Here is a 25,525-nt window from a genome sequence, read left to right as displayed (position 1 = left end):
CTTCTAAACATATCCATAACCGAACCTACTGCAGCTCAGGAGATGCTTACGGGACGGCTTTATGCTCTCCCGTAGTAGAGTACTTAGTACTCTAAATGGTTAACCACTTTTTCTAAACATACATGAATATTCTCGCCATTCAATCTTATTCCAAATAAGTTCTCGCGCATAGTAATAAACAACGTGTTAATTTATAAATATTTTTCGTGCGTCTTCTATCACAAAAAGGCAAGAAAACTTTAAGGCACTCATCGCATAGTGTTAAGCGAAACTATATTTCCTTGGACTACATTGCACCGAATAGTGCGTACACTAAAACTAGCTGCTAAGCAGAACATTCCAAGCGACAATATTGGACGCACCTGCTTTCGACGTCAGCAGGATGACGTTGCATGTGGCTACACTTCCGTTTTCTTTTTTCATTGAAACATCGCATCCTGCGGCATTTGTTGCTACGTTATGTATATTTCACAATATGCACAGACATCAGGTTACTAGAAAAACTGGGCGGTGCTTACATGTCTACAAAAGAAAAAAAAAGATAAAAAGCCTCCTATGCAGGATGGTGGTGTTGACTCGAATAACATGAAAGCAAGCACTGCAATCCCTTACACCGGGTGGATTAAATACTCTAGCTTACTTACCTATGCTCCATAGAAGTGTCGATCCGATGGCCACCGTTCGGTGTCTTTCTCAAGATCGCTGGATCGTCGCGATCTAGTTCCACCATCGAACTTCAAACGACGCACCTCTGTCGGGCTGTCCTGAAGAGTTCAAGAACCATGGACCGTGAGCTATCCATGCCCTTTCAAGCATATCGTGTAGGTTTAAACATTTGCTGGTTCTTAACGCGCCTATAATAACGAAACGTAAATGTTCAACTATATGAACAAGTTACAGCGGGCTCAGATCACCTGCGGACTTGAACCTTCGGATCCAGAGCTCGGATTTCCAACTACCAATCACAAAAAACCACGATTGGTGATGACGAGGTGGGTGAAGCAGGTCTTCGACTACTTTCGCTAATGAATCAAGTGAAAGAACGGTTATGGATTGAAGAGAACAAACTGAGGATGAACAAGCGCGTCGTTTCGTTTGCCAGCACGGCTCCCATCTATCTCCCCTCCCGCGCTCCTGCCAACGTAAACACCATTTCGTGCGTGCCTCCCACCACTTATTGGCTCGGAAACACGACGCCAAGGTGGCGGCGAGCCGAGAAGTGTTCCGCCGGCTGGCAAAGCGCGCCGGGCACGACTCGTCGTCAGTGAGCGAGCGCCACCGCTACCGCGTTGTCGGCTTCGCTGCACAGCGTTAGAGCTGTGCGGCGGTGCTGCATAGACGAGGCCAGTCAGTGTGGTGGAGGGGAGGGATGACTCGCGAGAACGGTTGGGAAAGGAAAGCGAGGAGGAGAGTAAAACGGCCGCAGTTCAGCGTGCCCTCCTCGCCCTGGGCCTCACTTTTCCTCTTCACTCTCTCTTTCGTCTTTCTGAGTCCCATATTTGTTCCTCTCCCTTTCGCTGAGCGTATCGACCCGTCTAACGCCATCTCCAGGCTCCAGGCTTCCCTAAAAAGCCTCCCTAAACGCAGAGTTTGGGAAGGCAAGAGAGATGATAGTAGGGAAAAGAGGTTCGTTCCGGTTTAGCTGCTTTATCTGAAATTGTTCGAGGCATTTTTTTCAGTTGTGTATCTACCCGCATCCCCCCCCCTCTTTTCGCTTTCAATTCATGGCTCCCATGTTTTGAAAAAAAAACCAAAAAAGCTTAAATCGCGAGACAAGCCCATAAAAGTAGATTATTGTTTTTTTTCTTTGCTACTTACTATTATGTTGACCTGTCGTTTTTAATGGCACCTCTATGCTTCCACGTGGCTGCCCAAACTTCCAGAGCTCTTACTTTTAAGTTCACACAAGCGAAAAAACCTGACACGCTCCTCCGAAGTATAAAAAAGTGTAGAAAGAAAAAAAAACAGGCGAATGAAAAATTTAGTTGGAGTAATCTTTTCTGGAACTCTGACACAATGAAAAAGGCTAAAACAACGGTAAACTTCACGCACGCACGCACGCACGCACGCACACACACACAAACACACACACACACACACACACACACACACACAAATGTGAATGTAATGTTGAAAACTGGCCATGGCCACACGACATAATGGCTTGGAATTTGTCTCATTGAAGTAATTCACTTTTACTTACAATCACCGGTCTGGCGAATGCGAGCTGTAATTATTTTCTTGGCTTTCAAAGGGCTGTCTCTCAAGAGGTTTATGGTTAATCTAGTGTCTCTTTCGTTTTTTTTTTTTTAGAACTAAGCTTTATGATCTGTTTTTTTTTCATAGAGGCTTACGATAGAGAGAAGCGAAATAAATATTCGAAGCTCCATGCAAACGTTGCCTGCATTGTCTGCAGTTGTAGTAGCATAACTCCTTCGATACGCCCGCATCGAACTATGTACCATATTTTTTTTTTCGAATGTAACGCGAGGTCTTTTCTTTTTTTTTGGGGGGGGGGGGGGGAATCTGATGTTTGATATTTCAAGTCAACCCTCGTGTTACAATCGAATACCAAATTTCTTTTTGTTTTCTTACTGGGTACAATGAAGTCGCCCTTCGCGTTGAAATCGTGGTCGCACTACAATCGAGCAAACACGGTACTCTCTTTATCTTGCAGAGCACCAGCTTGAAATATGGTGGCTGCAGCTAATAAATGCGAAGCATTTCTTAGCAAACTGCGTAGGCGTTTTAAGCGTTTCTTTTTGTCTGCCAATCTGTCCGCATACGTCTGAGTACTCTAGTGATCCCCGCCTAAGCTGGAGGTGGACCGAAATCGGCATGAAGGGGGTAAGAGGGTTTGACAAATATGTCTGACTGCTGAAAATCCCGTCACGCACGTCGCCGAACTCTTTCCCCCAGACACGTGTGGCACATGCTCATTTCGCCCCTCCACGGTGGCCTAGTGGCTAAGGTACTCGGCTGCTGACCCGCAGGTCGCGGGATCAAATCCCGGCTGCGGCGGCTGCATTTCCGATGGAGGCGGAAATGTTGTAGGCCCGTGTGCTCAGATTTGGGTGCACGCTAAAGAACCCCAGGTGGTCGAAATTTCCGGAGCCCTCCACTACGGCGTCTCTCATAATCATATGGTGGTTTTGGGACGTTAAACACCACAAATCAATCAATTATCGTTTCCCACGGGTAGCGGTGTGCGGGTACACATCACAGTGGATATATCTACTAACGAAGGGTGAGAACAGACATTGGTAATCTATATGCGGGAGCGTTAAGAAAAACTTGCCTAGTGAGCGTGAACCCGATGGATCGCAATAACAAATGTCAGAGTCGCAGCAGGAATCGAAGCCCCGCCGCGGTGGTCTGGTGGCTAAGGTACTCGGCTGCTGACCCGCAGGTCGCGGGTTCAAATCCCGGCTGCGGCGGCCGCATTTTCGATTGAGTCGAAAATGGCGTACGCCCGTGTGTTCAGATTTGGATGCTCGTAAAGAACCCCAGTTTCCTTGTTTCTTGGCATTATTGTCGTATATATATATATATATATATATATATATATATATATATATATATATATATATATATATATATATATATATATATATATATATATATATATATATATATATATATATATATATATATATATACGCTTGTGTATGTGTGTGTGCGTGCGCTGAGCTTAGAAAGGATTTCGACTATTGCTTCTGCATGTTTATGTTTCTGTTAGCAAGCATGAAAATAAATGTGAGAGGTCTTTTCGAGTCAAATAATAAATAGTGCAGCTGGACGAAAATATGACGCTGAGGACATAACGTTAGAACCACTTAAAACGCGACGCTTTTCTGCACGGTGCTAGATAACATGCTCTGCAACGTCACTTTCTTCGTTTTTTAGTTTTATTTCTTGCTCATGTTTTTTTCTTTTTTTTTTGTAACGAGGGAGGCTAAGTTTGGTTCAGGTGAGCAATTTCCATCACGAGCAATTTCCACCATTAATCTTCACCGCTAGCAGCACTTGCAAAATCAGCGACGGTGCACCAGATGCGGGAGAGGGAGATCGCCTGCATATATTATACACTGAAATCACGTAGGCGGCTAATGCTCCCAATTTCGAGCAGTCCGTCTCTCTCTCCACTCTCGTGTACTTCTTTCTTTGTCATGTTTTTCAGTATTGCTCCAATCTTCAACTATACTTCGCCACATTAATTTCGTGCAGTGTGGTGAAACATGCAACTCACCTTGAATCAGCAACAAGAGCTTGTGTCGATAAGGACCTTTGTTTATGATAAGAAGTGCGCCTTTCTTGGCTGTTAACAGGTACGAAAATGTCAGTATATCTCGGGGATGTTTTAATTTTTTTTTAAAGCTAAATAAACGGTGAATAGGGGGTGTTATTAAAGCAACGCTGGCGTGTACACATGCGAAATATCGTGTCGCATGAAAACACGTTAAAACACACATGCTAACATGTGTATGCGTTGAAGGTTGTTACGGCACCATTCGAAAAATATATATGGCTACGCCGCTGATATATTCTATCGTTAGGCAACTTTTGCTTTGTTTCTGCATGCGTGGTCGCAAGTATTTTAAGTTCGTTCTGGCAAATTTTCGATTGCGATTGAGCTGTGTTTCATATTATGTCGCGTATACGGCAGTGTTTAGAAAGTTTTGATAATGAGCCCACCGAAATGTAACCCTGCTTTCCATTTTGGCCTCAGTGAAAATCAGCTTCGTGTAAACGGGTGTGCCTGTTTTGCAGTTGCAATAGGCTTCGAGCTTGTGGGCGTACCATGCCGAAGGCCATCAGACATAGGAATGCCTTGTTCTGGTGACCATTATTGCGGTGGTCGTTACGTGACGCGTAGCTTCAAATTCACTGCACGGATTTGTTGAGATGGAGCCACGCATGAAGGCCCGCTCGCTGTGCGGGACACTGCATATTTTCCAAATGCATGCGGCGTTCTAGCGTCGCTTGCCTCAGCTGGCCCCGTCTCGACCCCGGTGTTTCGACACGGAACTCTGAAGAGAGAACTTTGAGGCGTCTGCGTGGAAGGGCTAGGGTGGAGAAAAAGAAGTGCTGGATGTAGAAACACGTCGCGCCTCTCTCTCTCTCTCTCTCTCTGTCGCCTCTAGGTGCCCCTGGGTGGTTTTGGAATGAGAGGCATTTCGAAATTCATAGGGTGCTGTTGCAAGAGATGAGCGTACCGCTTCCATCGCAGCTTGAGCACTCCAACCGCTTGTCCGTCTGAGCGAATTACGTAACGAAGAAGCCATATCTATCTATCTATCTATCTATCTATCTATCTATCTATCTATCTATCTATCTATCTATCTATCTATCTATCTATCTATCTATCTATCTGTCTATCTGTCTATCTGTCTGTCTGTCTATCTGTCTATCTGTCTATCTGTCTGTCTGTCTGTCTGTCTGTCTATCTATCTATCTATCTATCTATCTATCTATCTATCTATCTATCTATCTATCTATCTATCTATCTGTCTGTCTGTCTGTCTGTCTGTCTGTCTGTCTGTCTGTCTGTCTGTCTGTCTATCTATCTGTCTATCTATCTGTCTGTCTATCTGTCTGTCTGTCTGTCTGTCTGTCTGTCTGTCTGTCTGTCTGTCTGTCTGTCTGTCTATCTGTCTGTCTGTCTGTCTGTCTTATTAATTAATGCGAATAATTATAATTATTGTATTTTATGCGATTAAGGTTTATGTAAAGTTAATTGGCTTTTGGGCGAGATTTTGGTACTTTCACATTTGAAAAAGAAATACATTTTCACAATAAAAGTGGTTATATCCCAGAAAATCAAGTTTTCATAACAGTAACAGTTAAAAAAATACGTAAATTTAGACGTCACGCGTACTTCCAATAAGGGGTTCGGGGGCTCTCGAACGGCCATCAGTTGAACATCGAAAGGAAAAAAAAAAGGCAGGTGGACTTGATCGGCACATGTTGATTCAACCGGATTACATGGAATCAGCCGCAGAGGATTCGTTCGTGTCTGTCTTTGGTTGCGTAGTGCTTCTTGAGCAGCGGTTTGGCTGGCCTCGTGTCACAGAGTAAGCACGCACCGGCGCATTTTATGCGGATGCTTCCATACTTGCCAGCCTCGAACTACGACCAAAATCGATCAGCGATTGAGCTACGTTGTGGAATTGGCTCCTGAAGTTCCTCAACAGTTACAAAAACTGTCGCTTTTTCTTTTATATTTAATTCCAGTTCTTTGCTATCTCTAGCGTGCGTATCACAGTATGTTCCCTCTTTACGAAGTTTACTTTTGTTGTGCAGCCATCTCAAACTAAAGCACCAGTCTATAACATCTTCTAACTGAATAAGGGCGCACACACAGACATGCACACTAGAACAGGCGCTCTGTGCAATTTCCTGTTCTAGTGTCCGTGTCTGTGCGCGGTCTTATTCAGTTAGGAGATGAACCAATACCAACTAGCCCAATTATCCGTGCTACGGTCTATAACCTCGCATGTATTTGAGCATGCGTGTCAAGCAATCTGACGAGCGCGTCACCAATTGAAAGCTTTCCAGTGAACAACTCATCCGCAGCTAGAGATTGAGAACAGGACACAAATTAACTTTTCTTTATAGCCTGATCCAACACGTAAGTATGAGTGAGCACGTTCGCTCGCTCCAGAGAGCTGTGATCCTAACCACAAGGCAGCGTTTCGACGTGATGAATGAGCCTAAATAACACCTTTTAAGTCTGTTAAAGATGTGCCGCTGCTTCTCAGGCTTGCCTAAACGATCGAAGTGTTACAAAACGTGAAGTAGGATAGCGTAGACGTTCTAGATAAACATATAAAATTAATAAACCGTACGTGTAAACCGCCTGTGTCTCGCGCAGTAACAAATTAGAAAAAGAAAGGAAACGTAGTGATAGCCAGTTGTTCTTTCTTCGTATCAACTTCAGTGTGTAGTAGTGAATCGGTGCACAAAGGGAGCAACAGAGCACGTGTGCTGGCAAGGTAAAGTCACGTGGGCATTTGTTGCCACTCGAGAGTACCTTAAACAAGTTTCCCGGAGCTCTCGAAGAGCCTGAGCGTCTCATCTGAGCAACAATTACGTCGCTTATAATCATTAGTTGCCAATTAACTTTCGTAATGATAGTATCGTCGCTAGCTACTCTCAGTACACGAAACGCTTAAGCCCTGACCTCATCTGACCTCGACCAGGGTCAATGCACCCGCATCGGTCAACGGCTGTACTGTGGTATACCGACCAGAATACGACGCGCTTACTTACCCAGTATAGCAGATAATCAGCAGCAATGTAGGCAGTAACTGAAAGTTCATCGTGAGTGAAGGTGACGAAGGCGGTACTATGGTGTATCCCATTCCAGTACACGATAACGGTACTTGACTTCTCGAAAGCATCAGACTTGCACCACTGATTATAGACCAATGGTGTTATAACGACTGTGATGTGTGCGACTTCACTGCGTGCTCCCTCTCTCTCTCTTTCTTCATTTCCTAAACTCCCCCATTCATTTGCCCAGTGTAATGGTAGCATGCCGGTTCTTCTAGACTGGTTAACATTCCTGCATTCCCTTTATCTCTTGTTTCTTCTTTCCTTCAGTTGATGGGTCGAGCCAAAGACATAATACTCCCTTTACAGTGCTGTTCCAAAAAAAAAAGCAGAACGCAGTCTCACTCATTAAAGAGTCACTCAAAATATGCTATGAGTGCACAATGAAGAACTAGCCGTAGGTGTTCTTGGTACCTTTTGGTCTTATGTAGTGAAATGGTTTCCTGAATTTGACAGTGACTCACTTAGTATCAGTTAATAATTACTTTTAAACTTGACGTCCATTCTTTTCGTCCACAAATTGATTCTTGTTCAAGAAAATGAATAGCATGTTTCCTGTAATTAAACTCAACCGACACGTCAGCATGACGTCTCAACCTTCGACAGGATTTCTCACTTGCGGGTTGTTTCAGACAGAAATGAGGGATAAAATTGCTTATATGAATTCATTCTGAAAAAAAGGTGCTTAAAATAAAGACGGAAGGAAATAACAGCCACTACACGCACAAAATAGCAGCTAATTAAGGGGAAGTGAAATCACATTTTGTGTGATGCGTATATACAAACGAGCGGTGGAGCGTAAGGGTGACAGACTGGGTGGGTATCCCACCCAGTCTGTCATATAGCAGCTTATCATGCAACGAATGGTGGAAGGAGTGACAAGATAATCAGGTGATATTAGGTATAGGTTAGTGCTGAAAAGACCTCACTGCAGGCATATGCCTGCAGTAAGCTGCTTGTATATCTAGCGTACTTTTGCTGTGTTGGCCATGCTTATTATGACAATGACGACGGAAAATGTACAATCAGCGGGAGTTTAGGAACGATACAGTCAGTGCAAATAAGCATTGTGTCATGATTATGATCATTATTGCTTAAGCTGCACCACTCTACGAATTGAGGAATCTTCAAGATGTTTTCATGCATTGTCCTCTTTTCTTTTTGTCAGTATCCCGCTCTTCTCGTTGGTCCAACGAGTTCCAACGATATCTTTGTTTTTGCGCACCGTACACTTTGAAGCACCGCACACTTTGCTGGACACTGTTGGATGAAAGACGTGGTATCCTTTTCGTAGGTTGACGCGACGTAAGCCTCGCTCACGCTGGCTTTGTCCTGTGTCCTTGGCAAAGACGACTCAGCAGAATGTCGCTGTAAGATTGATTCACGGGACCCTCGACGCGATACGTCGTCAAAGAGTCGCTGACCACCTGGAACAAGGGAACAATTGAAAAATGCATGAAATGTTATTCAAAAGGCCACTATAGCAGTGGTTTATGGCATGGTTATAGGCTGGTTGGTATGTTCATTATAAAATTGGTTAAAAAGCAGGGCATATTAACAGTAATGCCCATTTTAACACACAATGCTCTGAAGCTAAGGCAACTACGCACGTTGGACATGCGAACGCATAAGCTGTAGCTCGCACAAAAATGTTAGGTACAAGCTCTATATGCGTGATCTTGCTTTTGCAGAACTTTTTTTGGAGATTTTCACATCCGCGTGATTTCCGAAATAACCCATAATTTTTCTTCTTTCAGAGTTAAATGTGATCAGTCACCGCGATGGTACAGTGTTTAAGGTGATCGGCTGCTGAGCCGAACGTCGTGGGTTTAATCCCGGCGGACGTACATCGATGGAGCCTTAATGATAAGAGGCCCGCCTACTTGCTCCATGTCAGAGCAAGGTAAATAACGCCAGATGGTCAAAATTTTCGTAGTCCTCTACCATGCTGTGTGTCATAATCGTGTCGTGGTTTTGGCCCGTAAAGCACGATAAATTATTATTATTTACTACTCGTCGATCACAGACTGCTTATTATACTAGCTGAAAAAGCGCCCTCCAATCATGAGGCCACGGCGCTTTTCTTTAGTGCGAATGTAGGTTTAGGTTTGAGTTTAGGATGTTGTAGGTAGCCGGCGGATCTAGCCTTGCATGATTTGCAGGCGATTGCCCCGCCTGGTTTTCTCTTTGCTAATTGTAGCTAATGTCCTTTCATTTGTTTTTTTAACTAAGCACGAGCAAGCTCTTTAAAAAAAACCACGCATAGCCCGACGTAAGCCTGCATAAGCCGGCGGCCTCTGTGCTATTCCACATGCAGTATCGTGCCGGTACTCTATCTCGCTGCACCGTACCCCAAACATAATTGTCACTCATCACCAGTCACATGCGCGGTCTGTAGCGTTCAAAAATTTCAAGAGAAGTTGTGACAGCTGTTTTCTGAAGATAGAGTTACCACGGGGAAACACAATATCAGTCACGCTGTCACATGGCGAGCTTAAACGTTTGGTTGTTTTGAGATGTTTGAGCTTCTAAAGCAACTGCATAAGAATGTCCACACATTTCATGTCGCTTATGTAGTGTTAGTAAGTTGTACCGTAGAGGAGAAAAAATATTTAACAATAATTTCGCAACAGCTGATTTACCGAGGTACGCTTCCTGTCTTGATCATCTAGCTCGGAGCTGTCTTTAGTGTATTTCAGTCTCCTAGTCGATACGTCTCCCAGACGTAGCAGCTTTTACCACACACGCAGAGAACATAATAAACTGCAAGTTGTTTCGGAGAACAACCCGTCTTTAGGATAGCCTTAGGTGAAATAGACTGTTAACTAGATATTAACGAAGCCTTAATTTTGCAAAAGAAAATGGCTTCAAGGTTTTGATATTGCAGTGCGTTTAAAGCTGATAGGCTTGTCATTCCTCCTCCGAGTGTGCGTGTTGTGCTTATCAATGACCCTGTTTGCTTTCTGTTTGCTTATTTGCCTATTATTTTGCTCCCCTTACCCATCGCCCCTAGCAAAGTGCGAACCGGCTGAAACCTGATTAACCTAACAAAGGCGTCTTAGGTTTACCTCCCTACCTTTGCTGTTGCTTTTTTCTCCCTCTCTCTTTCTATCACCTAGTCCATGAAGTATACAATTGAAATGAGCTGAAACCAAGGGGGATATACTAAAACGTAACCTCTTTGGATGCAACCTAACTTAGTGATCAGCATACAAGCCACAAAAAAATCTTAACCTGATGGCATCGGAAGTACGTCGACCTCCTGGGAAACCCTTTAGTCGATGTTCACTGTCGATGAATACAGGAGGTTATCTTTGTAAAAATGGCCCAAAAAACAAATATAGAGGTCTGAGATCTTAAGAATAACCATACGTAAATACAAACACTTCCCCTCTAAGCGAACTGTTGAGGTTATATGATACATCTGCGGGGTACGGTCGCCTTTCAGATGTGTTCGGCATTCTTATATCGCAAACTTTCTATGGGTTTCACTTTTGCGACCAAACCTTAATTCAGTGTGTGTGAAAGGGGCTTAGAAAGACAATGACAGAGTCTTGTTTAAGTTATGCACCCGTATTTCAAGTATCATGAATTATCACCTTGGACAATGAGCCATTTTGACAAGATGCAATAAAAATTGGTTAAATTATGGTGTTCAACTCTAAACGACACGGTTGGCGTCCTGCGTTATACTCCTTCGATTTCACTGTAAAATGGCTCTGCAACATGATCGCATACGTTCAATATGACAACTATAGCAAATAGTAAATGTATATAAAGAACGGCTGTTCTATTAACACCGCCACGTGTCCCCCTACCCTACCCTAACTACAAGCGAGAGGACTGGGAGGCGGCCCTGCTTGGTTGTCAGGACCTGAAGGCCAAAAAAGCCCTGGTTCAACGGACGCAAGCGGTGTTGCTTGCCAATGGAGCTCCTGAATAGGGGTTCCAGCTAGTGCTGTGAAGGGAGGTGGCCAATAAGGTCCAAACCCAATTATCTCGCTGTAACCATTTAATGTTTATAAATGTTTGACTGCCACCATCGGTAGCGACTATATATCCAAACTCTTTCAGCGAGAAAGACGACGTAATTCTGGGATGTGGGGCGCCCTCTCTTGCCATCTCGGCTTACGCTTGGCGTCGCGTAAATATACATCACAAATATCGCCTCGTTTTCCTGTGTGCTCTTTTGATACACTTTGGTGGTCATGCTGCGTCATTGTCGAGATTCTCGACAAACGCCGCCGTCCCTGCCGCCACCGACTTGGTCACTCGTCGTCGTCGTCGTCGCCTGATGTCGATGACGTGGCGGATGCTTCCGTGGTTGGGCCTAGCGGCGTTCGGGGATACCCGGTTCTGCGAGCTGATGCGGCCACTGGGTACTGTCTTGGTCGTCTTGCTTCAAACGGGGTATGCGCCAAGAACGTCGGCGCTTGCTGTGCGTGGTTACATGCATCCCGAGCAGCCTCCGTCGAAGCATGCAGGTCGAGGTCTCCGTCTGCTTCTCGGGGCGCCCAAGCGACGGGTTGCCGAGTCGCTGTCCTGACGTTGCCGTCGCCAGTACACTTGCTGGCAATGCGACCTTCTCCTTGCAAGTCCATGTCGACAATTCCAGCGTATCGCTGCTCGCGCGCCGATCGCAGCTCGGGTCATGCGCCTCGGGCCTCGCGGTACGATGCGCGTGCTCGCGCCGTTTGCCATCTTAAATTGCCCGCTTCTCACCGTCTTCTGTCTTCCTATAGGCCACTGCTCGTGACAGTTATGCCCCGACGCGGTGGTCTGGTGGCTTTGGTACTCGCCTGCTGACACGCAGGTCGCGGGATCAAATCCCGGCTGCGGCGGCTGCATTTTCGATGGAGGCGAAAATGATGTAGGTCCATGTGCTCAGATTTGGGCGCACGTTAAAGAACCTGAAGTGGTCAAAATTTCTGAAGTCCTCCACTGCGGCGTCTCTCATAATCAAATGGTGGTTTTGGGACGTTAAACCCCACATATAATCATCATCATCATCATCGTCATGATCATCATCGCAATATTTACTTACCGGGCAATGAGGTTCTACCCTGTCTGGCCTCTGTACATAATAAAATATTTTCTAATACTAATACTGCTACTACTAAGTGGGCAAAGTTTCGCCTAAGTGTAGTCTTTATTGCAATTGCGACCCCGTTGATTAAATGGCATTAACAGACCAACCCACCTTGTGGAAGTGGCAGGCGCAGTTTCCTTGCATGAAATCCTTGAACCTGGCCGTAGTCATGTTGAACGTGTCGACCACTTCCATGCCAAGCTCACATGCTTGACGGATGATATCGATGTTTGTCCTGGCTAGATTTTGTTGGTTTCTCTAGAAGATATGGAAAGTAACAAAGAAGCAGCTGTAGTGCGACGTTAACCATGCAATATAATAGCATCTCCATCAAGAATGCCGTCAGCCGCACTTTTCTGAGACCTGTGTCTCAGAGTACGTATGCCTGTGAGTAACAAGGAATGCGATAGCCAAGGCTCAAAAATTTTATGGATAAAGAAACATTTAGCATAGAAGTATAGAACTGCTGGGAATTTCAATTATTCCCCCCATAACTTGATAAACTGAGTGTGCTTGCGCCCTAAATTCCATGGACACCACTTAATACCAGCTCGTCAACTAGGTATCTTAAAACAGTTCGTTAATTTAGGTGTAAAGCATGTGTGAATTTCGAGCGCGCCCTCCTTTTTTGGCGCCTCGCTTCCGTGCTAGCGTGAGCGCTGGCCTTGTGCGGCTCGAGCGTCCCAGCCGTTGTGTTTAGAGAAATTTATTCTCACAACAATGAACATCAATAACAATCCGACAGAACATCGCGCCGGAACGCAATCAGCAGAAAGTCACCATTAAAGCGTTTAATGCAGCTATATAACCGAAACGCCCCACATCTTCCGATGGTCACTGTACACGCCCTTCAGAATGAGACGGCCATGTGATTTGGCTTCACTAATATAATTTTGTCTAATAATAAGTGCGTTTCATTTCTATAAGGTACTTCAGGAGCGTTTTGGCGGCTTCGTATAACTTTTATCTTAGGAAATTATCTGCACAACTCATCTTCAGACTTTGTAGTATTCCGAGCGGAAAGTAAATAGACGTATAGTTCACTTCTATTTTCGGCAAGCTCCGCACTGAGATTGCTTCGGAATGCAAGGACTAGGAGCTAGACGCTATAGCTGTGTGTTCAGCGAGAAAAGGTACTAGCTTCTCGGTGGTGTGTTGAAAAATGACAAAAGGTTAATTACACCGAATGCCTCATAAAACGCAAAGTTTCACTGGCGTCCCACGTCAACGGCGTCAAGACGAGGGATGCATATAAAAAAAAGAATAACATGACGACGTCACATATGACGTCAACGTGACGTCACGTGATGACTATCACGAAGGCCTTATATAACCATTTTTTTAAACCTCGTTGATAAAAACACGCCAGTTGCACAAAGTTTCGGAGGGGCGCGTGGGCAGTTCAATACATCGACTTAAAAAAATATGATGACTTTCGCCCTTCAATCGAGTATAGGAGACCCTGTGAGTCTTCTACAACTCTATTGTGTTGTACACCGCACTAACTTGCGGTCTTGTGTTTCTTATAGTCCAACAAATGGGCCGCTAATTTACACCCTTCACTTTCGCTTTATGGCGATTCTTACAAATGAATACTCTACATCCTTTTTTTATTTCACTTTTTTTGCAAAACTATAGTCAGATATCTTTGAGACAGCCCTTATTTTTGTACGTTTGTGCTCTTAATTTTGTACTGGTGTCAGTAAGGTCCTCCAAGCTTCTGATCTGATCGACGTTCTGAACGTGGTTTCTGTCTTCGTCGTCGTGAAAGTGAATTGCGAAACAAACAGGACGGAAAAAAAATGAAAATACCGGACACCTACGTTTCTGCTTCTTTCACTCACCTGCTTTATGAAGCACAACGAAACTTTTCTTTCATGGCACACAATCGTAGTAGTCCTCAACATGTTTTTTTTCGAGTGTAACGTTTTAATACACATATGTTTATCCATAAAAGCAGTTTGAAATTGCACTCGGGTCTTCTTTTCATTGACTTACATATGGCCGTATACGAACTTACCAAGATGCTCTGGTGAACACCATCTGATCGTTGGTGGAAGCCAGATCCGAACGTCTTTATTATAACCTTCGTTTTATCCAGGCCAAGTCTGCAAGGCACATCACACATTGTGTTGTATCGTTTTTTCAATGGCGCTATCAATTCAAATAACAATAACGATAGCTTAAATTTATGCAGCATTTATTCTGCTCCCATAAGTACAAGCTGCATTTATTTATAGAAATACAGAACAAATAAAAAAAGACCAAAAGCGTGATGTTCTCTCACAGTCATACGAAAAGCAGTGAGCAACAAGTGTACTGAAAAACAAGCCATTACGCTACATTACAGCGAATGAAGTTTCGTTCAATATACCGAAAATTTTCCTGCTAAAATGCACAATTTCACGATGCATTATATCATCGTACATTGTGTGCCACACATTTCCCTGGCGTGCGGGTGGCTACATTACGCAATCCCCCTAATTACGAGCTTCTGTCTATAATTCATGCACCACCGAAGTCCCACTCTTGCAAACACACAGTTCATCATTGAATTTAGTGCAACCATTGTTTGTAGACACCGAAAGTATGTATTTTGTATGTGTGTGTGCCTGTGTGTGGTGCTGCCTTGACGTGAAGTCGTAGATCTCGATGCGAATTTGTATACAGTATCGCTAATTCGAACTTGAAGGGAACTGTAAAATTGAGTGAATTAGGTAGAGTTCGAATCAGCGGGCAGGCGCTACAATGAACAAACATCGCGCCACACTGTGCGGAAATATGGTTTGGCAAAACTGTGAATGCGGTGAGGTGGCGCAGAATTGACGGGAATTTTCAAGCGTAAAGAAGAACACTGCAAAAAATATCAAGAACCGTAAGCGTTTTTCTCTCGGCTAATGTAAGCATTTCGCATATTGTCGCGTGGTCTTGACGTTCATGAAGGCAGACTGTGTGTCGAAGATGAAACTGTTTATTCGGCTGAACATTGTGGCCGGTAAACGGAAAGTCGGATGACAGCAACGCGCAGGCACTAATATCGGCGAACAGAACCATCGATCAACTGACAAGTGGTGACGCGCATATGCATTTATACATGTGCCGTCGAACATTCCAGCGTTATCGCTAGAGACTATATACGTAAGTTCCAGAATAATTTGTAATGTTCGCGTTGCGAGCGTATATAGTCGTGACAAAACGATATACTACAATGGCGAAGCTTCTAGAACACTGAATCGCAGTTTGCGATCACCATCGCTGAAAGTTTCTGTGGACTTAAACTGAATACAACAAGAGCGCAAATAATTAACGCGTGCGTGAATATCAAGACTTAAAGGTTCTTTGTTACTACCTAATTTGAAGCAACATTTTGCAACTTTGTGCCGCATACCCTTTCAGCGTTGACGTCAGCGATAACAGCTGTTTGACGTTGAGCCACTGCACTCCACCAATCACCAGGACTGTTCTCTCGCTGTTCTCCAGCGATGGCATGCTGCAAAATTTCCAGTGACGTAAAAAGTGCTGATAAAGGGGTTTCTTACTTGACTGTATCATGTTCAGACGCGCCTCTCTTGCTTTGTGCGTGGTAAAAAATGCCGTAGCACACTTGAAACAAAGAACTGCAATCTGGTCGACTTAAGGCTTAAAGCAAAAAAAAATGAGATTCTCAAAAATTCAGCGCAATGTGCCCCAAGAATTTTTAGCAAGTCTAATAACAATGACGAACTCGTACACAACTGACAGATTTTGTCTCCTCTTTGACTGACTGACCTATAAATGTTCGGCAGATACCCCGTACCATTGGAATCGATGTTATGCGAAGCATGCGGAGGGAAGGTGACTGTGCTGCAATTTCTTTATTGAGCAAAACGTTACGAAGTGGCGCTCAAGATATGCACAGTGTCAATTTTTATGAAAGGGAACACGGGAGCGCGTGGCCTGAGCGCTCCGGTGGCTGCTGGCAGCGCGTTCAAGCCGAAGCGAGAGCAACCACCGTCTCTTTTCGCGTCATCTCACGGCGAGCAAAAGAAACCATTCGTTGCTGATATATGGAACCAGCGGCAAGAGTGCGACCCTCTCCCCCTTCAAGGCGATTAGGCGAGTGACGGTAATCGCCTTGAAGGGGGAGGGGTTGCAATCTTGGCGTTCTGCCGAAATCGGGTAAGCCCCATTACGCACATGGTGGCGATCAAAATTTCTGGACAGACGCTACTAATGATTGTAAGCGTCTTTAGTGAACCGCCGTGATCGACACAGCGATGAAACACGGGGCTGCACTACGCTTTAGCTTCGCTGGTAACCGTCCGTACGGTCTGCTCGGGTGGTGGCTTGATCTGTCTGTCTTGTCTCTTTCACGTGCACGAAGGCTCACCTGTCGACCAACTGGTTCAGCGTTCTGGCCAGCGTGGGTCGGCGATTAGGCGGCAGCCAGAACTGCGGGTAGTAGGCGAAGCCCGCCGCGGTGCGGCCTCCGTTGAGGCGCTGCGCGTGCAGCGCGATGCCGTGGCTCCGGTGCCACTCGCCCAGGGTGCCGTTGAGTCGCATGAGCACGTAGTACATGATGCCGCGGTTCGTGGAGTCTCCGAGGAACAACAGCTGCTGCGTCAACGAGCCAAGCACGCGCCACGATCGTCAGTTTGATTGATTGATTGATTGATTGATTGATTGATTGATTGATTGATTGATTGATTGATTGATTGATTGAAATAACCGTTCAGTTCATAGGTGTGACTACATTTTTGAATTACCATTTTATTTACACGGTTAGTAACTTTTAATGCTTAAACTACTTCCATCGCATGCGAGCCGATCTGTGAAAACATTTCTGCTCTGCTTTTCTTTTCTTGTTTTTTTTTTCGTTCTTTCATTCAGAACAAAAGGAATGTTGTTTGGTGCAGGCAGATCTCGTCTCATAAAGGTTGCCGGCGATCTGCACCCGAGCGTCACCAATCGTTGTCCGTTGTTAATTGCGCACTAATTTATGAAACTGTGGAAGACGAAGTCAGTCAACGTTCGTCTCTTGTGCCTGCGGCCCTGCATTAAATCTCAATACACGTAACTCCACAACAAGCTTATGATTTACAATACAGCAGCAGCCGAGTGTTTCGGTGCCTGCTTCAGGACGGAGCCATATGCCAGCAAGTTTCATTCGCATCGGTATTGCACCACCCTTTCCTAAGCTACACCTGCCAATTTCCTTATTCACTGACACCGCAGTTTCTGCTGTATTCCTCCACATTATACCGTTTCCACGGCAGCCATTACAGCTATGTGCTTCACTCGAGCATAATTTGCGCGTTATTTTCGAAAAGATGATCACAAGTGGATTGTGGCGTCTCCCACCTTCTTTCGTTCCAGACAAGCCTGCAGTGACGTGTTGGTCACTTCCGGGTATCGACACTTGAAGGGCGCCCATCGTGCCATACTCCAAATGCACGAGTCCGAGCTTGCACAGTCGGTACAAGGCAAAAGCCACCGTCCTAAAAGCACATTTCTCGTGTTACAAGTGATTCGTATACTCAGAAACATTTATTAGATGCTCAATTCTGTGTTACCGATGAATGGACATTATATTTGGGGCCTTTGCTACACGGAAAGCTAACGCATGCAGTACATGCTTATGTTATGTGCGCCAAAAGTGACCGTTATCTTACGCTACCTGTTGCATGATAGCCTTAGATATTATCGTGGCAAGAAATAGAAGGCACTGTGAGTTAATGCAAACATTTGTCGGAACCTAGCAAATGTTAAGAACTGCTTTTTGTTAAATAATTCTAACCACTTTCCTAAACTCTCTTAAGGGGGTTGGGAGCATCAGGAGATTAGGAGTCATTGTATCATCCTCATATGGATTTCCTGGTCTTCTTTACTCTACATAGCTTTCTGAAAATCGCTTGGTTTAGTCTTTTTTGGCTCCAATCATTTGTGGCATTTTTTACGCTTGGGAAATATTCCATGCACATGCTACTTGACTGGTATATTACTTTGTTTGTCGCATGGTATATGGAACATTTCCACACCTCTCCCAACTTCTCGCCCCATTGTCACTCCAATAGAATACAGAGATGCCTCAACCACCTGACCACCTCTTTTCGAGCACATGCAGCTTTTAATCGATCCGTTACTGATTTTTTTCAACGTTGACCTCTCACTGGTCCTAAATGTATTGAGACTGAAATGCTACTGCAGAAATTATACTGTGCACACGTAGGAACAGGAGGGAAAGGAAAGGCGTGGATGTTAACGAGTCTGAGAGCGACCGGTATGCTACCCTACACTGGGGATAGGGATAAGGAAGTTTAAAAAATCAAAAACAAACAAAACACGCTGCGTTAAGTACTCGCCAAGTCCGTTCAACAGCTAAAGTACGGCAGTGCTAAACTAGCGGATGAGGGTTCGATTCTCGCCTAGCAACATGAATGCTACTGCAAAGATGGCCTCACCATCTTCGTGTCCTGAAGGGCAAACATCGAGTGTTTGCAGTTTTTGGACCATTGACGTCCACGATTCTTCAGCGTCCTCCAGATGCAGCCCGCATGGTTCTTTCGGATAGATCACAAGCTCGCAACTCTGAAAGAAGTTGCCAAAATGTGCAACAAGTGCCACGTTGCGAAAATACGCCAAACAGGGGTAATGAAGTATTAATTATTCCTTGTCAGGTTCGCGAGAGCGTACTGGTTTTTATATAATCATATTTAATGGCATTGCACATAGCACATTTAAGATTGGTTGCATTGTGTGTTTTATGTACCAACGACTTGAAAATGGCATTATATAGGGGGTTATCCGTCACATTGACCTTTTGCCCACATGAACTCTTATATAAATGCATGTCAGTCGCCTTTCTTGGTTTCGTTCAGTTGTCTTGAACTGCTATTGCATGCATTTAAATTTGTTTAACTGTATATAACTGCTGTTGACCATGCTCTGTTTGTGCGTGGGCGTGTGAGATCCGTGTGCATGTGTGTGCGTATATACACCTACATTCATGAGGAAACCGGAAGCTGAAACTATTTAAGTGCGCATTTGGGAAGCCGTCTTTAATAGTGACCAGCTTCCAATCTGTGTGAAACTATCGAACGACAGCAAAGACCCATGCCTAGTTTTAATGGTGGAGCCCTCTGAACGTACTCTTCCAGAGCAATCATTGCAATGGCTGGTATATAGGTGATAATGATATTAGCTGAAACGGTTGCTTAGAATTTTTATCGGAGATAGGTGTCCTACAGTTGACATTAAGTTTGTTTTCACCGTAGTAAACATTCAGTGATTACGTGCTTGTGTCACCACCTTCACTGTCCGTTGTCACTCTTTTATGTGTAGTAATTGCAAACTTCCAACGTGCACTGTTTGTCAATTTATTCATTTCCTTAGCGCGTGTCTCTTTGTTCATAGATAGATTGAAGTAATATGGCATCTATACACCTTTTCACAGGAAGGAAAAAAACACCGCCATGATGGGCTGTGCGCGGGAGTACAAAAGCTAAGGGCGCCGCATTGCCAGTGCATTTTCGAGGGGACGCGCCAATTTGCACAGCCCAAGGAGGGCTATGGCGGCGCCCAGGGAGGCGTTTATGAAAAGGTGAATAAGTAATTAAAACGTGCGTCTTCGTACCTCACCTGCTTGAGGCTGCAAACGGCGTAGTGGCCGGCCAAGGGCGGTTGAACTTCTTCGTTTCTCGTCGAGCGCTCGCGTCTAAAGACACTCAACACGTACGCGTTAGCGACACGGGCTTCGGCGTGCCTGATGTCCACCACCACCACGCTGACCCTGTTGTAACCAAGGCCCAGCGTGTAATTGACCGGCCTGTGGAGAGGAGCATCGCGAGTTAGACAAGTCACATTCAGTCACTCTGGGTCATTGGCTGAGTCCATGCCCAACCCGGAAGGTTCCGAAAGCTTTATTGCGTTTCTTGCTGACAAGCGGCCTTAGAAACAGACTTTATTGTCGTATTATCGTTAATTTTGCTTTTGCTGTTTCGCTATCGTTTGTCTTCTCTGTCTCTCTCTCTCTCTGTGTAACATCTTTTCTCTGTCATCTTTTATTCCCCTTACCCCCATCCCCAGCACTGGGTGGCCAGCCGCTCTGAGAACTGGCTAACCTCCCTGTTCTTCCGCTCATTTCTCTCCTCCTCATATAGAGGAACACTTTGTTAACTTATAGCAGAAATAAATTCGTCGTCAATGCACCTGACCATAATGTAGGCAACAAAGTTATCTATAACAAACGATCGTTCTTTATTCCACTTCTTTCAAAATAAAAAAAAATCAAAGTGTGACTAACATCCCGTGAGTGACATTTAAAATTTCTGCATCTGTTGGCGTTATCGACTACTCTGGCATCCTAATTGAGAGATGAAAAGAGAAAGATAGTGTAAAATAGCAAACCGGACGCCCGTCTAGTTAACCTTCCTGCCTTTCCTCCCTCTACCTACTCTTCCTCCCCCCGGCATCCTAATGCACGCTTTATCAGGCGGATACGTTGACCTCTTGCATCTCATCCAAGTGCGTAGTACCCCGTTTGCTAACGCGGTCGCTAGTTATCAGGTGGGAACACTGAAACATGTGCAGTTCAGCGGATAAAGTGGGATGAAAGCGTGCGGTGAAAAGAACATACCTGATTAGGTAGCATATATAGAGTTTTAAACTAGCCGAGCAGGTCACGTGAGCTGTTTGGTTCAGGCTATAAAAACAAATGATCTTCTGTTATACTGTTACGGTGGGTCTTATATTACGGCGATTGTTCAGTGGTATTCTTTCTTCTTTTTTTCGTCTGCAGTTCTTTCATTAAACTTGGCTGTGCCGGCTGGCGACCTTTCTGTGTGTATACTTGTAGTCTGCATGTTGGGTTGCGAACTTGCGGGAGTTCTTCAGTAGCGAAAGGGGGAAAAAATTACGGCATATTCACGGGGTGAATGATGATGAATGGGCGAAGCTCCGGAGGGATTCATCGGTAAACTGTGAATCTTCCGTGTAATTCGCCCAGTCGATCATCATGTAAAGACGTGAGAAGCGCTGTGTGTGTATATACACAAATCAACTTTTATTTGTTCTTAGGCGATAGATGGCTTGCGATGTCCCTTGCCTCGCACGCTCGCACATCGGGATTCTGTCTGCGAGCGCGCGCTGCTGCCGCCTTGCGCTCTCTCCGCTGTGCAGCCTTATCCATCCGGCGACTCCGAGCGCGCGCCAACAGCGAACGGATTTTATTACAACGCTCCCCCTAGCGTACGTCGCCGCACTAAATCGAACGATTGCCTTCAACCAATGACACGCGCCATATGTGACATCATTCCTATTTTATAAGATCTCGCGTCTTTCATCAACTACAAGTACCACTTTCCAGTTTATAACATCTTGCATCTTTTCATCATCAGCTACAAGTACCACCATCTAGTAAACACTACAAGAACTAAACGAGAGGTGGCTACATACAGGAGACGGTACCGCCATCTAGTGAACACTGCAAGAACTAAACTAGAGGTGGCTACATACAGGGGACGGTACCGCCATCTAGTGAACACTGCAAGAACTAATCTAGAGGTGGCTACATACAGGCTACAGGGGACGCACAGCCCACGCCCTAAGGAGCTTCGCCCCTAAAAACAGCGCTTAAGAGACGATGACAAGAAAGAGCGACAGATATGTCCCCGTCTCTTAAGCGCTGGTTTCATTTTTTATTTTCTTTGTGCTGTATCAACAGGTGCCACCTCGTTCGCTATTACCACTCTTCAGTAATTTAACGCATTGGTCTTGCTGGAGTGTTCCTTTTTGTGTTGTACGTGCATGTACATATACGTGTTGAGGTAAATTCGACGCTCCTACGATCGAGGTGCCTGCATCTGCTTGCAAGATTAACTATAAAAATACATAATTACATAATTTATCTTGTAGTTAGGCGACTTTAAACAATTTAAAATGAATACCTTGCTGGCCCGAGTCTGTCATCGAGTCGAGCCTCCGCGTGACAGTAGAGGGCTCTGGCTCGGACTTCCACGGTCATCTGCTCGTAAGGCACGTCTATGTGGTACTCCGTCTTGTTCGGATGGAAGGTGGGCGACAAAGGCTGCTCCGGGTTCACGCGAAGCAAGCGTAAGTACGGCAGTGATGTCGGGTCTGTGGATAGACCAGAAGTTAAGGTGTGGATGAGTGAATGTTTGGCTGGTGAAATTTCCCATAAAACACTTTTAAGGACAAAGCCTTAGATGCGTGGCAGCTGAGAACCAGTACACCAGCTGAGAAGAAAAGTGAGGTGGATTTCGCAATCGAGTCATCTTAATCTTATCCGAATTCATGAGGCACCCTGTGATTTTTTTTTTTTTTTGCCGGCTGTCTCCGTCTAAAAAGCCAGTCAAAAGGTTCCGACTTTTTCTTACACGCCCACAAAGAAGCTTGACAATTCGTAGACTGGACTGCGGCGATCACGTTTTCAGAGTGTTACAGCGCTACCTCCATTTCGAAAAACAGTTGTCGCCTTCTTTTCCTACGCCTGAGCAATCCTCCTTTCACGTGCAGTGACGCAAAGTAGGCGATCGGCGACTTGACGTAGCACGCAGCTCGTCGATTGGTCTGAACCGGTCTCGACGACGTGATATGCCTTCCCCTCCCTATCGGGGAGAAGGTTGGCGATGCCGCGCGAAAATTTGAAACCAACTCAAACCGATGTTCTAACCCATATAACTTCCTTAAGATAGCATGTATTCGCAAAATTCTTGCGGCAGCATTTTCACAAAGATAAAGTGCATATATTTCTGTTTATAACAATTTTATTACCTCGGGGTGGTTTACTAACCCTCCAAGTGAATGTTGCAGCACCCGTCTATTTACTGTGATTCGATTCGTACTCATTTTTTTTTTGTGTGCTTGTAATATGTGCCTGATTGTGCAGGGCCTTTGAGAGTGGCATACGATCGTCTATAAGGCGTCATCCCTCCGTCATATTTCGCACAGACGTCTCCAAAACAATCCGAATGGAAACGTTGCATGCTTTGTGCAGTGGAGTAGTACTGTTATTCTGCACTGTGTATTGTACGAGTGCCTTGTATACCCTCGTTCGTTTCCTTATTTGCATATTTCAAGTTACGTGTCAGTTGTATATCATTACGTATTCACCATTCATGAATGTATCTAGTAGGTAGTAAGTTGGAACGTGCTGTAAAGCCTCCTTCTGTTATCGTGAAGTAAGCTAGAGTACAGCGCATGTTGATGCCTCAAACTTGGTTCGGTCAGTCCGCAAGCATTCTGAATCTTTGGACAATACTAAAGAGAGCAAGTACACGCCAAAACATTGCTGAAACGTTGGAAACACTATCGATCTCGAACAATACTTCAAATTACCGAATGAATACCAGGTGGCATATACAATAATGCTTTCGTCTTGGCTAGTTGGTGCATTCTAGAACACATATTAAGGTTGCGCGAAAAAACAAGGACGAAGGGGAGTACACAAGGCATGCAAAAGCTTCAACCGTAAAACGGAAGGCCAAAGCGGCTCAATGTGAATAGACATCTGCTTGACACGTGCTTATACATCACGACAAAAAAAATGAAGAAAGATACCGCACGTATAAAAAAAAGCTACAGTGAAAACGCCAAACAAGCAGTAGATAGTGATATGACAACTAAAAATCATCGGCAAAGGCATGTCGTGATGTATAGGCACGAGTCAGGCAGACGTCTATTCATATTGAGCCGCTTTGGCCTCACGTTCCACAGTTGAAGCTTGCGCCTGCCCTGTGTACTCCCCTTCGTCCGCGTTTCTTCGCGCAACCTATATATGTGTTCGGGCATATGCAAGGCTCGCCTCGGTGATCTAGTGGCTAAGGTACTCGGCTGCCGACCCGCAGATCGCGGGATCTAATCCCGGCTGCGGCGGCTGCATTTCCGATGGAGGTGGAAATATTGTAGGCCCGTGTGCTCAGATTTTGGTGCACGTCAAAGAACGCTAGGTGGTCAACATTTCTGGAGCCCTCCACTATGGCGTATCTCATGATCATATGGTGGTTTTTGGACGTTAAACCCCACATATTAATCAATCAATCAGGCATATACAAGGCTATTGCCACATATTTTAGTCAATCTTGCAGTGCAATCAAAAAACTATTTGAAACATGAAAAGAGCAATATTTACCCTGCAAACAGTCTATTTCGCCTTCCTCGTACACGATGTTACGATTTATCATCGCACGTAGTTCCTGTTCTGAAAAAAAGCATGCCAGTCAGAGCGGGTTCAAACATCATTCCTTTCTCTGAAAAAAAACAAAAAAATGCTGCGTACCCTTTTTTTGCCTTTCACTATTCATCTGGTCGTTCCTGTAAAGCAAAATTGGGATGATTATAGTACATTTCGCCCCATGGGATCAAACAAGGCTGAAAAAAGCACTTTTTTTACAAAATCGGTATCTTTATTGCTATTGCATAAGTACCTTTAATCATAGAGTTGCACTTGCTGGCACTTAATGCTCGAAACCCTGGAAGGATGCGCGATTTCACGCTGCAATAGGTTTTTTTCAAAGTTTTCTTTCGGAATAAAATATAGCCCTCACGTCATACGAGACGTTCGAGTCACTGTATAGAGTAATACAGCCAGAAAAATGTCCAAGCGATGTCTTGTATATAGCGTCGCAGCAGCAACGCAATCCAGAATTTTAAAAAAAAGTTTTATTATTTGATAGCTCAATCAGATTATTCAAACTCGTTGAGGTCCATTAAATATAGTGAATCTGTACAAGCGGTGATTTTGAGGGATTATTTAAACGTGTGACAGGGCCATAAAAATCAACTTAAAGTTAGGGATGTTTTAAGCTTACGTGCCATTACTCGAGCTGCTAAAATCTTTGTCCTTACCTGCTCTTACTTCCCTCGTTGTCCATTCTGGAGTAGAATGCTTCCACATCGATAAGCAGCCTGTGCATTTGTGCCGTCTGGTGCTGTCTGCTCACATCGAATCTGCCGATGTACGAGAATTTCACAAAAATATGATAACTATTATTATCATTCCTGTAACTTCTAACACCGCATTAAATGTTCCGTGCCCGCGATTCCTTCATTTTCTTCTTATGAATGAACAGCCTCTTACCAGGCCCGCTTAAGTACACCCAGAAC

General features: G+C 44.7%; 2 protein-coding genes across 3 annotated transcripts in view; both read right to left on the bottom strand.

Annotated features, from left to right (window-relative positions):
• The window catches only part of LOC119174912 (uncharacterized), a 205,967-nt gene extending 204,702 nt beyond the window's left edge, over positions 1-1,265 (bottom strand). The window contains exon 1 of the mRNA XM_037426041.2: positions 645-1,265. The gene's annotated coding sequence lies outside the window, so the exon portion shown is untranslated. The remainder of the gene's footprint in view (positions 1-644) is intronic.
• A 5,332-nt stretch (positions 1,266-6,597) lies between these two features.
• The window catches only part of LOC119173978 (cadherin-like and PC-esterase domain-containing protein 1), a 64,708-nt gene continuing 45,780 nt past the window's right edge, over positions 6,598-25,525 (bottom strand). Inside the window, exons 14-25 of one of the 2 annotated variants that reach the window (XM_075894945.1) lie at positions 25,268-25,369; positions 24,699-24,733; positions 24,552-24,620; positions 22,348-22,537; positions 20,042-20,228; positions 18,865-18,991; positions 17,765-17,901; positions 16,794-17,020; positions 15,813-15,914; positions 14,445-14,532; positions 12,536-12,682; positions 6,598-8,762 (exon numbers count right to left, since the gene is read on the bottom strand). In XM_075894945.1, the coding sequence (XP_075751060.1) occupies positions 8,652-8,762; positions 12,536-12,682; positions 14,445-14,532; positions 15,813-15,914; positions 16,794-17,020; positions 17,765-17,901; positions 18,865-18,991; positions 20,042-20,228; positions 22,348-22,537; positions 24,552-24,620; positions 24,699-24,733; positions 25,268-25,369 (1,522 nt within the window). In that variant the 3' untranslated portion in view covers positions 6,598-8,651. The remainder of the gene's footprint in view (positions 8,763-12,535; positions 12,683-14,444; positions 14,533-15,812; positions 15,915-16,793; positions 17,021-17,764; positions 17,902-18,864; positions 18,992-20,041; positions 20,229-22,347; positions 22,538-24,551; positions 24,621-24,698; positions 24,734-25,267; positions 25,370-25,525) is intronic. The other variant, XM_075894946.1, reaches the window with a different exon arrangement.

The sequence above is a fragment of the Rhipicephalus microplus genome, chromosome 5, assembly GCF_043290135.1.
Source record: "Rhipicephalus microplus isolate Deutch F79 chromosome 5, USDA_Rmic, whole genome shotgun sequence".
Classification (NCBI taxonomy): Eukaryota; Metazoa; Arthropoda; class Arachnida; order Ixodida; family Ixodidae; genus Rhipicephalus; species Rhipicephalus microplus.
This window is presented reverse-complemented; position numbering and strand designations above follow the sequence as displayed.